Raw genomic sequence first — 13,006 nt, 5'->3', positions numbered from 1 at the left:
CTTGTGGCCTCGTACGTTCACCTTTTGTCCATGACTTTACAAAATAAAAGCCCAACCTTGTGGCCTCGCACGTTCACCTTTTGTCCATGACTTTACAAAATAAAAGCCCAACCTTGTGGCCTCGCACGTTCACCTTTTGTCCATGACTTTACAAAATAAAAGCCCAACCTTGTGGCGTCGCATGTTCACCTTTTGTCCACGACTTTACAAAATAAAAGCCCAACCTTGTGGTCTAGCACGTTCACCTTTTGTCCATGACTTTAAAAAATAAAAGCCCAACCTTGTGGTCTAGCACGTTCCCCTTTTGTCCACGACTCTACAAAATAAAAGCCCAACCTTGTGGCCTCGCACGTTCACCTTTTTTCCATGACTTTAAAAAATAAAAGCCCATCCTTATGGCCTCGCACGTTCACCTTTTGTCCATGACTTTACAAAATAAAAGCACAACCTTGTGGGCTAGCACGTTCACCTTTTGACTTTACAGAATAAAAGCCCAACCTTGTGGCCTCGCACATTCACCTTTGGTCCATGACTCTACAAAATAAAAGCCCAACCTTGCGGCCTCGCATGTTCACCTTTTGTCCATGACTTTACAAAATAAAAGCCCAACCTTATGGCCTCGCACGTTCACCTTTTGTCCATGACTTTACAAAATAAAAGCGCAACCTTGTGGCCTGGCACGATCACCTTTTGACTTTACAAAATAAAAGCCCAATCTTGTGGCCTCGCATGTTCACCTTTTGTCCATGACTTTACAAAATAAAAGCCCAACCTTGTGGCCTCGCACGTTCACCTTTTTTCCATGACTTTAAAAAATAAAAGCCCATTCTTATGGCCTCGCACGTTCACCTTTTGTCCATGACTTTACAAAATAAAAGCACAACCTTGTGGGCTAGCACGTTCACCTTTTGACTTTACAGAATAAAAGCCCAACCTTGTGGCCTCGCACATTCACCTTTTGTCCATGACTCTACAAAATAAAAGCCCAACCTTGCGGCCTCGCATGTTCACCTTTTGTCCATGACTTTACAAAATAAAAGCCCAACCTTATGGCCTCGCACGTTCACCTTTTGTCCATGACTTTACAAAATAAAAGCACAACCTTGTGGGCTAGCACGTTCACCTTTTGACTTTACAGAATAAAAGCCCAACCTTGTGGCCTCGCACATTCACCTTTTGTCCATGACTCTACAAAATAAAAGCCCAACCTTGCGGCCTCGCATGTTCACCTTTTGTCCATGACTTTACAAAATAAAAGCGCAACCTTGTGGCCTCGCACGATCACCTTTTGAATTTACAAAATAAAAGCCCAATCTTGTGGCCTCGCATGTTCACCTTTTGTCCATGACTTTACAAAATAAAAGCCCAACCTTGTGGCTTAGCACGTTCACCTTTTGACTTTACAAAATAAAAGCCCAACCTTGTGGCCTAGCATGTTCACCTTTTGACTTTACAAAATAAAAGCCCAACCTTGTGGCCTCGCACGTTCACCTTTTGTCCATGACTTTACAAAATAAAAGCCCAACCTTGTGGCCTAGCACGTTCACCTTTTGTCCACGACTCTACAAAATAAAACCCCAACCTTGTGGCCTCGCACGTTCACTTTTTGTCCATGACTTTACAAAATAAAAGCGCAACCTTGTGGCCTAGCATGTTCACCTTTTGACTTTACAAAATAAAAGCCCAACCTTGTGGCTTCGCATGTTCACCTTTTGTCCACGACTCTACAAAATAAAAGCCCAACCTTGTGGCCTAGCACGTTCACCTTTTGACTTTACAAAATAAAAGCCCAACCTTGTGGCCTAGCACGTTCACCTTTTGACTTTACAAAATAAAAGCCCAAACTTGTGGCTTCGCACATTCACTTTTTGTCCATGACTTTACAAAATAAAAGCGCAACCTTGTGGCCTCGCACGTTCACCTTTTGACTTTACAAAATAAAAGCCCAATCTTGTGGCCTAGCATGTTCACCTTTTGTCCATGACTTTACAAAATAAAAGCCCAATCTTGTGGCTTGCACGTTCACCTTTTGTCCATGACTTTACAAAATAAAAGTCCAACCTTGTGGCCTCGCACATTCACTTTTTGTCCATGGCTTTACAAAATAAAAGCCCAACCTTGTGGCCTAGCACGTTCACCTTTTGACTTTACAAAATAAAAGCCCAACCTTACGGCCTAGCACGTTCACCTTTTGTTCACGACTCTACAAAATAAAAGCCCAACCATGTGGCCTCGCACGTTCACCTTTTGACTTTACAAAATAAAAGCGCAACTTTGCGGCCTAGCACGTTCACCTTTTGTCCACGACTCTACAAAATAAAAGCCCAACCTTGTGGCCTCGCACATTCACTTTTTGTCCATGACTTTACAAAATAAAAGCCCAACCTCATGGCCTCGCACGTTCATCTTTTGTCCATGACTTTACAAAATAAAAGCGCAACCTTGTGGCCTCGCACGTTCACCTTTTGACTTTACAAAATAAAAGCCCAATCTTGTGGCCTCGCATGTTCACCTTTTGTCCATGACTTTGCAAAATAAAAGCCCAACCTTGTGGCCTAGCACATTCACCTTTTGACTTTACAAAATAAAAGCCCAACCTTGTGGCTTAGCACATTCACCCTTTGTCCATGACTTTACAAAATAAAAGCGCAACCTTGTGTTGGATGTTGTGCATGCAAACTGATACTTGGATATCAATATCGATTAAAGCTGCAAACAGCGATCGACGGGACCGCTTGGGCTGCTGCAGCGGGTCTTTGAAGGCTAATAAATTCAAAACCAGACCATTTACTTTGATATCAATATCGATTGTTGTAAACACGTTTTATTACATTGATATCAATGTCAATGATTGTTGTAAACATGTTTTATCACAGTATGACTTCATTAAACTAAAAATACACATGATTAAGTATATATAAACATCAGTTTAAAAGGAGAAGGTATGCTGTAAAAAAGACTAGAAGTTAAGGTAGCAAAAATGCTTTATTATTATTATTATTATATTTAAAACCAAATCCCGACTGTTCCTCTTCAGTGTTGATGTCCTCCTGCAACAAACAAGAGAAGAATAAGAGTGGACTGCCTCTAGTGGCTGAACTTGCTATTACACCTCAATCAGCACATTCCATCTACTGAAGTGTACCGCATCAAGTACATACACTTGTACTTCATCATGTAAGTACAAGTGTACTTCCTAAAATACGATTTTTCATAAAGCAAACAATTGTACTTCCTGAAGTACAAATCTTCCTGGGGCACGCACAAGTGTGCTTATTTTTGCACCAAACAAGAATTTGTATTTTATATTTTAGCTTTTTTTTTCCACTGAACAACAATTTGTATTTTTTGGGCACTGAACAAGAATGAGTATTTTAAATCATTTAATTTTTATTTCTTTTTGCACTGAACAAGAATTTGTATTTTTTTTGGCACTGAACAAGAATGAGTATTGTAGATAAATTCATTTTTATTTATTTTTTGCACTGAACAAGAATTAGTGTTTTTTTTTGTTGCATTGAACAAGAATAAGTATCTTTTTAGATTTTAGTTGTTTTTTTGCACTAAATTTGTATTTTTTTTGCACTGAACAATAATTTGTATTTTTGATTATTTTATGTGTATTTATTTTTTCACTGAACAAGAATTAGTATTTTTTTATTTTTTTTATTTTGCACTGAACAAGAATTAGTTGTTTTTTTTGCACTGAATTTGTATTTTTTTTTGCACTGAACAATAATTTGTATTTTACATTATTTTATGTGTATTTCTTTTTTCACTGAACAAGAATTAGTATTATTTTTATTTTATTTTGCACTGAACAAGAATTTGTATTTTTTTGGGCACTGAACAAGAATGAGTATTTTAAATCATTTAATTTTTATTTATTTTTGCACTGAACAAGAATTTGTATTTTTTTGGCACTGAACAAGAATGAGTATTGTAGACGAATTCATTTTTATTTATTTTTTGCACTGAACAAGAATCAGTATTTTTTTTAATTGTTTTTTTTTTCATTGAACAAGAATAAGTATCTTTTTAGATTTTTGTTGTTTTTTTTGCACTAAATTTTTATTTTTTTTGCACTGAACAATAATTTGTATTTTAAATTATTTTATGTGTATTTCTTTTTTCACTGAATAAGAATTAGTATTTTTATTTTATTTTGCACTGAACAAGAATTAGTTTTTTTTTGCACTGAATTTGTATTTTTTTTTGCACTGAACAAGAATTTGTATTTTTTGGGCACTGAACAAGAATGAGTATTTTAAATCATTTAATTTTTATTTATTTTTGCACTGAACAAGAATTTGTATTTTTTTGGCACTGAACAAGAATGAGTATTGTAGACAAATTAATTTTTATTTATTTTTTGCACTGAACAAGAATTAGTATTTTTTTTTAATTTTTTTTTTTTTTTGCATTGAACAAGAATAAGTATTTTAAATCATTTAATTTTTATTTATTTTTGCACTGAACAAGAATTTGTATTTTTTTGGCACTGAACAAGAATGAGTATTGTAGACAAATTAATTTTTATTTATTTTTTGCACTGAACAAGAATTAGTATTTTTTTTTTTTTTTTTTTTTTTTTTTGCATTGAACAAGAATAAGTATCTTTTTAGATTTTAGTAGTTTTTTTTTGCACTAAATTTGTATTTTTTTTGCACTGAACAATAATTTGTATTTTAAATTATTTTATGTGTATTTCTTTTTTCACTGAATAAGAATTAGTATTTTTAGTTTTATTTTATTTTGCACTGAACAAGAATTAGTTTTTTTTTGCACTGAATTTGTATTTTTTTTGCACTGAACAATAATTTGTATTTTAGATTATTTTATGTGTATTTCTTTTTTCACTGAACAAGAATTAGTATTTTTTTTATTTTGCACTGAACAAAAATTTGTATTTTTTTTGCACTGAACAAGAATTAGTATTTTTTTTTTTTTTTTTTGCACTGAACAGGAAGTTCTTATGCATTCACACATTTCCATTTGTGCACTGAACAGTAGGTTGTGTGCATGTTTTAACACCCACACAAAAACAAGTTTATATCAACACATACTCCTCAAAGTTGATCTTGAAATTCAAGTGTTGAAAGTAAAAGAAATAAAAGAAATAAGCGGGACTTATTCATGATTGGGACCCTTTTGGATTACCAAGAATTTTAGTGAGATTTTTTTATTTTTTTTTAAACGACCATTACTCCAAAAAATAATGAATTCAAGTCAATGTTATGAATTATTGACTATAATTATTACACTTTCAATTTTTTTTTTTTGGGGGGGGATATTTCATATTTTGTGTTTTTGACGGAATTATTTTTTAACTATTTGATGACCAAGACCCTGCCGGGTCCCAGGAAGCTGCTGATGGTGTGTTTGACACTCTCCAAGGTAAATACTGTACTTCACACAACTACATTCTATTGTTTTATACAATATCTTCTAACATACATTTGTAGTAAATCACTTTAATGGACCACACACATCATCCAAGTATTATTATCACTGCAGTTATGCAACCAAACATTTCCCACAGGATTCAATTCAAACTTACAGTCTGCTCCTCCATCAAGAGAAGTTGATCAGATCCCCCTGCGCTCCTTCACTCGTGTTGTTCTTGCATTTTCTCACACCTACAAGCACACACTTGTTACGAGACTTATCACAAACTAGCACGGATGATACAAGCTGGCATGTGAAAGTGCGATACAGACACTTCCGCAGAAAAGATATTTTGCTAAAAGCGGTGAACATGCTAGGCTATAGGAGCTAGCAGCTACACAACAGCCAAGCACACAATAGCACAAGCTAGAGATAGATAATCATTGAACTATAATCAAGCAGGAAATATAATTGCATTAAATTTACACACAAAGTCTACAAGACATACTACAAACCATCCAGTAACAAGTGGGTCCGCATCTTTCAACTTACTCAACTTCATGAATTACTGTGACTACTAGGTGTCCACATAAAAACAATTACCACTCCACTTCGACTTAGACAGTATTAGTCCATTCAGGACAGTTCTTCCCCTTCATGAATCATAAAATATTTTGTTTTATTTAAAAAAATTCAAAAAAAGGTATATATATATATATATATATATATATATATATATATATATATATATATACATATATATATATATATATACATATATATATATATATATACATATATATATATACACACACACACACACACACATATAAACACTAACCTAATTACCTTCTGGAATATTTTTTACAATGAATATAGCATTTAAAACTACAAATCATTTAAAAAATTAAGAAACATATCCAGTAACAAATGTGTCCGCATCATTCAATTTACTGCATCAACTTCTTACTGTGACCACTAGGTGTCGACAAAAAAAACACCCAAAAACTAATTACCACTCCACTTCAACCTAGACACAGCATTAGTCCATTCCAGACAGTTCATAGGTTAGTGCTTAAAAAAACAAACAAATATAAAATATATTATTTTCCATTTTTTTTTAAAATATATATTTTACTAAAAAAAAAAATAAGAAAAAATTCTAACCTATTTATTTACCTTCTGGACTGTTTTTTTTTACAATGTATTTAGTATTTAAAACAATAAATTAAAAAATACAGAAACTTATCCAGTAACAAATGTGTCCGCATCAACTGTGACCTCTACGACTTGACAAAAAAACAATTACCACTCCACTTCAATTTAGAAACAGCATAAATTCATTCCAGACCGTTAAAGGGTTAGTGTTTTTTTATGTATATTTATTATATATTTTCTATTAAAATAAAAACACTAATCTATTAATCTTTTGGGATGTTAAAAATAAATACATCAAAAAAATTCAATTTAAATAAGTGTCCAGTAACAAACGTGTCCGCATCATTCAACTTTCTGCGTCATGAGCTTCACTTCATTGTGACCACTAGGTATCAACTAAAATAAATAAAATTACCACTCCACTTCAACCGAGAGACAGCATTAGTCCATTCTAGACAGTTAATAAGTTAGTGTTATTACAAAATATATTGTTTAAATTTTTTTAATATATATTTTACTATGAAAAACATGAACCTATTTCAATTTACCTTCCAGAATATATTATATATATATATAAATATTATTTTTTAAAAAAAGAATAATAATTTAAAAATAAACTACCCAGTAACAACCGTGTCCGCATCGTTCAACTTACTGCATCAACTTCATGAATTACTGTGACCACTAGGTGTCGCAAAAAAAATTAAAAATACAAATAAAAAAATCAATTACCACTCCACTTCAACTTACAGACAGCATAAGTCCATTGCAGACAGTGTTAGTTTAAAAAATAAAAATATTAAAAAATAAAATTTTCTATGAAAGAAAAAACAAACAAAAAAACCTATTAGCCTTCTGGGATTTTCTAAAATTAAACATATTTTTTTATTTTATTTTTTTTAATTAAATCTGAAGAAAAAAAAAAAAGTAGTATCCAGTAACAAACGCGTACGCGTCATTTTAAACAATTACCACCCCACTTCAACTTGAAGTCCATTCCAGATGATTACTAGGTTAGTGTTTGTGATATCACTAGTCCAACATTCCACACTAGTAAATAATACAAGTATGCATCGGTATGGTAAGTACACCTTACCTGGTCGCCCCGCGTTCGTCCTGGTCTCCTTGTGAGGACATCTGGCGGTGTGGTACTTGTTGCACAGGAAGCAGATGACTAAGCACTGCGCCACGCTGCCGGGCGAGAACTCTTCAGTTCTGGGATCAGGTAGAGGGACACAAAGCTGGACTGCTTTCCCAGCCTCTCTGAGGTCCAGAGTCCACTGGGTTCTCTCCCCTGCCGATGGGTTACAATGTCTTCCTTCTTGGCCAGCAGAGCATAGACCTCCGGCCTGGTTTGGGCTCGGATCAGCCACGGGTTCAGAAGACCCATCTTCAGCCACACCTCCCCTGGGGGGAGTCGCTTGCATCAGTAAGCAAACTGGGGCGTAGTTTCCTGAAGGAGTCGTGCTCTGCGGTGCCCTCACTTGGGTTTCTTGGGTCTTGGTCTTGACAGCTGGAGTGCTGAAATCTAACCAAGCGCCCGACATCGGAACAGAGTCGGACGACGACAATCTCAGACTTCGTTTCCTGTTGGCTTTGGAAACGTTTCCAGTGGAGGGTCCATCTTGTTCAGGATACTCGGTCATCTCAGGACTGAACACACCATTTTGCAGGATCCACTCCTTGTTGGGGACAAAGGGGGTAAGAGATTCGACAGACCAGACGGACTCATTCATCGTGCGACTCCTGTGGCGAAGATTCTCTGTGGTGTCGTCATGGTCTTCTTGGTCAGGGGACTTATTCAGTGAACGCCCAACTTGGCTTGGAAGACTACTCAGCTTCTCAGAGACTTTCGAACCAAACACTCCGTCTCTTGTGCACTCCGTAGCCAGCACTTCATTTGTGTCGTTCCCGTGATTTAAGACGACCTCTGGAGGGTCGGTACAATAGTCAACAACAGGTCTTTGGTCTTCCTCGTCAGTTCTGGAAGGAAGCTGGGACTTATTGCAGTGGTAGCTGATGACAGTGTATTGCGCTAATCTACCAGGTGACAAATCCTGTGTTCTGGGATCAGGTAAAAAGACACAAAGCTGGTTCCTCGGCTGTCCGTCATCTTTGCTGTGGTCCGGAGTCCACTGGGCTATGGGTGGGGTTTTCTCCCGATGTTTTTCTTCTTGGCCAGCAGAGCACGGACTTGCTGCCTGTTGTGCAGTAATGCATACTTCCTGGTTTGGGCTTTGACTAGCCACGGGTTCAGAAGACCCATCTTCAGCCACAGCTCCCTTGGGGAGAGTAGCCTGCATGTGTAAGAAAACTGGGGCGTAGTTTCCTAAAGGAGTCGTGCTCTGCGGGGCCTTCAGTTGGGTTTGTGGGTTCCTGGTCTTGACAGCTGGAGTGCTGGAATCTAACCAACTATCTGACATTGGAACAGACAATCTCAGATCTCGTTTCTTGTTGGCTTTGAAAACATCTTGGGTCGAGGGTCCATCCTGCTCAGGGTCTTCGTCCATCTCTGCAACCATCGCAGGACTGAACGCGTTATTATGCAGGTTCCACTCCTTATTCAGGACAAAGGGGGCTAAAGATTCCACGGACCACACAGACTCATTCATCTTCCGACTCCTGTAGTGAGGATTCTCTGTGGTGTCGTCGTGGGGCTTCGACATGCTGAGGTCTTCTTGGTCAGCGACTATGTGGGATTTATTCAGTGGACGCCCAACTTGGCTTTGAGGACCGCTTGGCTTCTCAGAGACGTACAAACCCAACACTGTACTTTCTCTTCTGGACTCCTCGACCAGAACTGCATTTGTGTCGTCGTGATTTAAGACGCCTTCTGGAAAACTGGTACAACAGTCATCCTTTAAGCGACTAGTACCAACAGGGCTTTGGTATTCCTTGTCAGTTCTGGAAGGCAGCTGGTCGTCATTGTCAGGAAGTAGCTCGTCTGTCAGGTTGATCCTCACTTCCTGTGGCGTGGTACTTCTCCAACGCAGCAAGATGTCAGGGATTTCTTTGCAAACCTCGTTTGTTTGCTGAGAAGAGCTGCACACAGGGGCTACACAATCCTGAGAGGTCACGGACCAGATGTTGCAGTGAGCGTTCCTCGGACCGCTCATGTCTACGACCCTGCTGGCGTCCAATGTTGGACTGCAGGACTTGACACTTCTTTGGTCAGGAGACGACACAAAAACTTGTTCATGAGGACAGTCCACCTGGATCTCCTTGTCCACACAGCTGCTGGGTGATGGACACTTTTCAACCTCCACAGATCCCGGCTTTTTAAAGCTGGAACTGGAGGTTGACGGAGAACACGGCATAGTTTCCCGCCCTGAATCCGAACCGACACAGCGACTCGTCAAGCTTTCCTGTGGCGGTTCAGTTTGGACCTCGCAGCTGACGGTTTCTCGAAGACATCGAACTCTCCTGGTCTGGTTTATGTTCTGGTACGGTGGGCAATGGCTATGGACTGGAGGATGCAGGAAGCGTCTGTAGTCCACTGGCTGAACATGTGGGTGGGGCATGATGCACGCCGGGGCCTCCATATAGGGTGGAGGCGGGAACTGGGGCATGACCATACCATAGCCTGAGAGTTGGGGAAATGTGGTTACAGAGACCTGGTTCCATTTGAACAGTATCAAGTACAATTTGGTAAACAAAGTCCAGCCTTTACCTTTTAAAAGGTAAGGCGGCTTTGATACTACTAAATGATTCAAACATGGATGAGAATTTCAATTGTTTTTGCTGATTTTTGGTTGTTTTCAGTTGGAAGTTTTCCAGGTTGAGGTATACAAAGTGTGGAAGACTCACCCATGGGTGGGAATCCAGCAAAGGGGTTGTAGGAAAGGGGCACGGGCCACTGGTATTGAACATAAGGAGGCGGAGCTTGCATGTAAAACAGGGGTCGTGGGGCCACAGGCTGGGGGGGCGGTCCTGGGCCTAGCCTGGGGTTCTGGGGCACGCCGGGGTCCAGCTGTCCGTTGTGGGGGGGAGGCTGTGGCTGGCAGGCGGGATGGTTGCTGCTGGCCGCCATTGTCGTCAAATCTTCTAAACAGCAAGGGAAACATTTCATAAAACTACACATCATTTTCATTTTCAAAAACTAAAAATAATCCATGTAATTAAACTACACATAATTGTCACTTTTTAAAGACTAAAAATAATACATGTCAAAATCATTTTCAAAGACTAAAAATAAGCCATGTCATAAAACTACACATAATTGTGATTTTTAAAGACTAAAAATAATCCATGTCATAAAACTACACATAATGGATTATTTTTAGTCTTTAAAAATGACAATTATGTGTAGTTTTTTAACATATATTATTTTTAGTCTTTAAAAATGACAGATGTGTGGTTTTATTACATGAATTTGGTCATTTTCAAAGACTAAAAATAATATATGTTAAAAACTACACATAATTGTCATTTTTAAAGACTAAAAATAATCAATTTCATAAAACACATAATTGTCAATTTTAAAGACTAAAAATATTCAATTTTATAAAACACATAATTGTCATTTTTAAAGACTAAAAATAATCCATGTCAAAACTACCAATAATTGTCATTTTTAAAGACTAAAAAAAATTCATGTCATAAAACTACACAAAATGGATTATCTTAAGTCTTTGAAAAAGACAATTATGTGTAGTTTCATGACATGTATTTAGTCATGTTTAAAGACTAAAAATAATACATGTCATAAAAGTACATATAATAACTGTCCATTTTTAAAGACTTAAAATAATCTATGTCATAAAACGACACATAAGTCATTTTTCAAAAGACTAAAAATTATTTTAAAGAGGAAAAAGACATTTTAAAGACTAAAAATAATCCATGTCATAAAACTACATACGTCATTTTAAAAGACAAAAAATGATCCATGTCATAAAACTACACGGATTTGTGATTTTTAAAGACTAAAAATAATCTATGTCATAAAACTACACATAATGGATTATTTTAGTCTTCAAAAATAACAATTATGTGTACTTTTTTAACATTATTTGTAGTCTTTAAAAATGACAATTGTGTAGTTTTATTACATGAACTTAGTCATTTTAAAGACTACAAATAATTTCATAAAACACATAATTGTCATTTTTAAAGACTAAAAATAATCAATTTGATAAAAGTACACAGAACTGTCATTTACACATTCCAACTCATCCAGGGCATTCAAACTAACACTTTCCCCAAACTCCAAACCAAATTCCGGTTTTCCTGGGAATTCTAACAATTCTTCCATCCAAACTACATTCAACAACTTCTACTGTGTGGCTCCACTTCGTGGTCAAGTTTATTCACTGCAAGTATTGCGTTTCGCACCGGAAATAGAAATAAATTCGACTGAGTGCACCGGAAGTGAAAGGGTTGTCGCTAGCTAGCTTGATATGTTGGCTTCATTCAAACAATGCGCATGCGTATTCGCTCTCAGCCGCTAGGTGGCTAAAGCTAACACTAGCATCGAGCTAACGTGCTTGCTAGTTGTCGCTTTTAAACGACGCTCGCTCACAACTGCAGGCTTTCGGTTTAATTTCAGACCCAGACGACACCTCACTTATGTAAAGCCTTTTCACCGGAAGTAGTAAAAAATAAAGCTTTGGAAGTGAGCTAGCTCGTCTTGACTTTGAGCTAAGCTAATGTTGGTCACGTGACTAACCCGCGTTGCCAGACGTATGATATTCATCGCGATTTGTAGGATAGTTTTATTTCCCCTACTCTAGCAATAATTTCAAAATCCCACACAAACTTAACCCTGAAATGTATTCTAAATGAGTAAAATATACTAATACTGTCATTTCAATAAAAGTTTCAATCGATTTCCTCGAAATATGACCATTTTTACCTTCTGGTCGGACAGTTTGTAATTTCCCATCTGGCAACGCCATCGTCACATTTTGGCAACCTAAACGTTCGCTTGAACTCACTTAAAATACTTTTAAATGCTCATTATCAGTCGATGGATGGACACAAAGTTAACGCTGAAAACTATACATAAGTTTAGATATTTTTAATGGCTTAAAATGATACAAATGTTGAAACAAACAAGACATTTCCGGGCAAACCAACGACTAAAAGTTTGAGTTAGAAAGTAAAACATGTCCGTTTAAAAAAAAAGTGTTTACCTTGATAAAAGTGTGGAAGAGAGGCGGCGGCACACACCTGAGTTCAAGTGAGCGCTGAATGACGTCACCTCATTTATGTGCTGGCCAGTCAGCAGTGACGTCACCTTCTCCTTTCTGAACACGGGAGGGCGCCAAAGTACAGACAGTGCCTGTTGCGCCTCTTCGCGTGACGTCACTATTACATCTTTTTTACTCAATGACTGCTGGTTCAAGTCTCAGTCCTGTTACTTACTTGACTATGTTCATGTTTTAGTTAAATAACTGTAATGTGATTATTGTTAACATGATATTAGCATTGATGTCACATATATCATGTTTTTATTTTT

The 13,006-nt window shown here is 37.1% G+C and overlaps 1 protein-coding gene across 3 annotated transcripts; it reads right to left on the bottom strand.

The window, feature by feature from the left end:
• Nucleotides 1–2,966: 2,966 nt before the first annotated feature.
• On the bottom strand, nt 2,967–12,791 carry LOC133545218 (uncharacterized). Of its 3 annotated transcripts, none has more exons than XM_061890607.1 (5): nt 12,681–12,791; nt 10,354–10,590; nt 7,643–10,129; nt 5,561–5,639; nt 2,967–3,050 (listed from the first exon to the last, which is right to left on the bottom strand). In XM_061890607.1, the coding sequence occupies exons 2-4, from the start codon at nt 10,574–10,576 to the stop codon at nt 5,575–5,577; spliced, it is 2,775 nt and encodes a 924-aa protein (XP_061746591.1). In that variant the 5' UTR covers nt 10,577–10,590; nt 12,681–12,791; the 3' UTR covers nt 2,967–3,050; nt 5,561–5,574. The 3 variants fall into 3 exon arrangements, with proteins under 3 accessions (XP_061746591.1, XP_061746592.1, XP_061746590.1); XM_061890608.1 differs by having other exon boundaries at nt 10,354–10,587; nt 12,681–12,785; XM_061890606.1 differs by lacking the exon at nt 12,681–12,791 and adding an exon at nt 12,401–12,556.
• Nucleotides 12,792–13,006: the final 215 nt, after the last annotated feature.

The sequence above is a fragment of the Nerophis ophidion genome, linkage group LG28, assembly GCF_033978795.1.
Source record: "Nerophis ophidion isolate RoL-2023_Sa linkage group LG28, RoL_Noph_v1.0, whole genome shotgun sequence".
Classification (NCBI taxonomy): domain Eukaryota; kingdom Metazoa; phylum Chordata; class Actinopteri; order Syngnathiformes; family Syngnathidae; genus Nerophis; species Nerophis ophidion.
The sequence above is the reverse complement of the archived record's forward strand: the minus strand, read 5'-3'. Positions and strand labels throughout refer to the sequence as shown.

Coding starts and splice junctions, on each gene's coding strand:
- LOC133545218 (XM_061890606.1), bottom strand. CDS start 12,443: ATGGCGTTGCCAGATGGGAAATTACAAACTGTCCGACCAGAAG. Junction 10,130..10,353: donor TGCTGGATTCCCACCCATGG/GTGAGTCTTCCA, acceptor CCCAACTCTCAG/GCTATGGTATGGTCATGCCC. Junction 5,640..7,642: donor GACGAACGCGGGGCGACCAG/GTAAGGTGTACT, acceptor GTGTGCTTGTAG/GTGTGAGAAAATGCAAGAAC.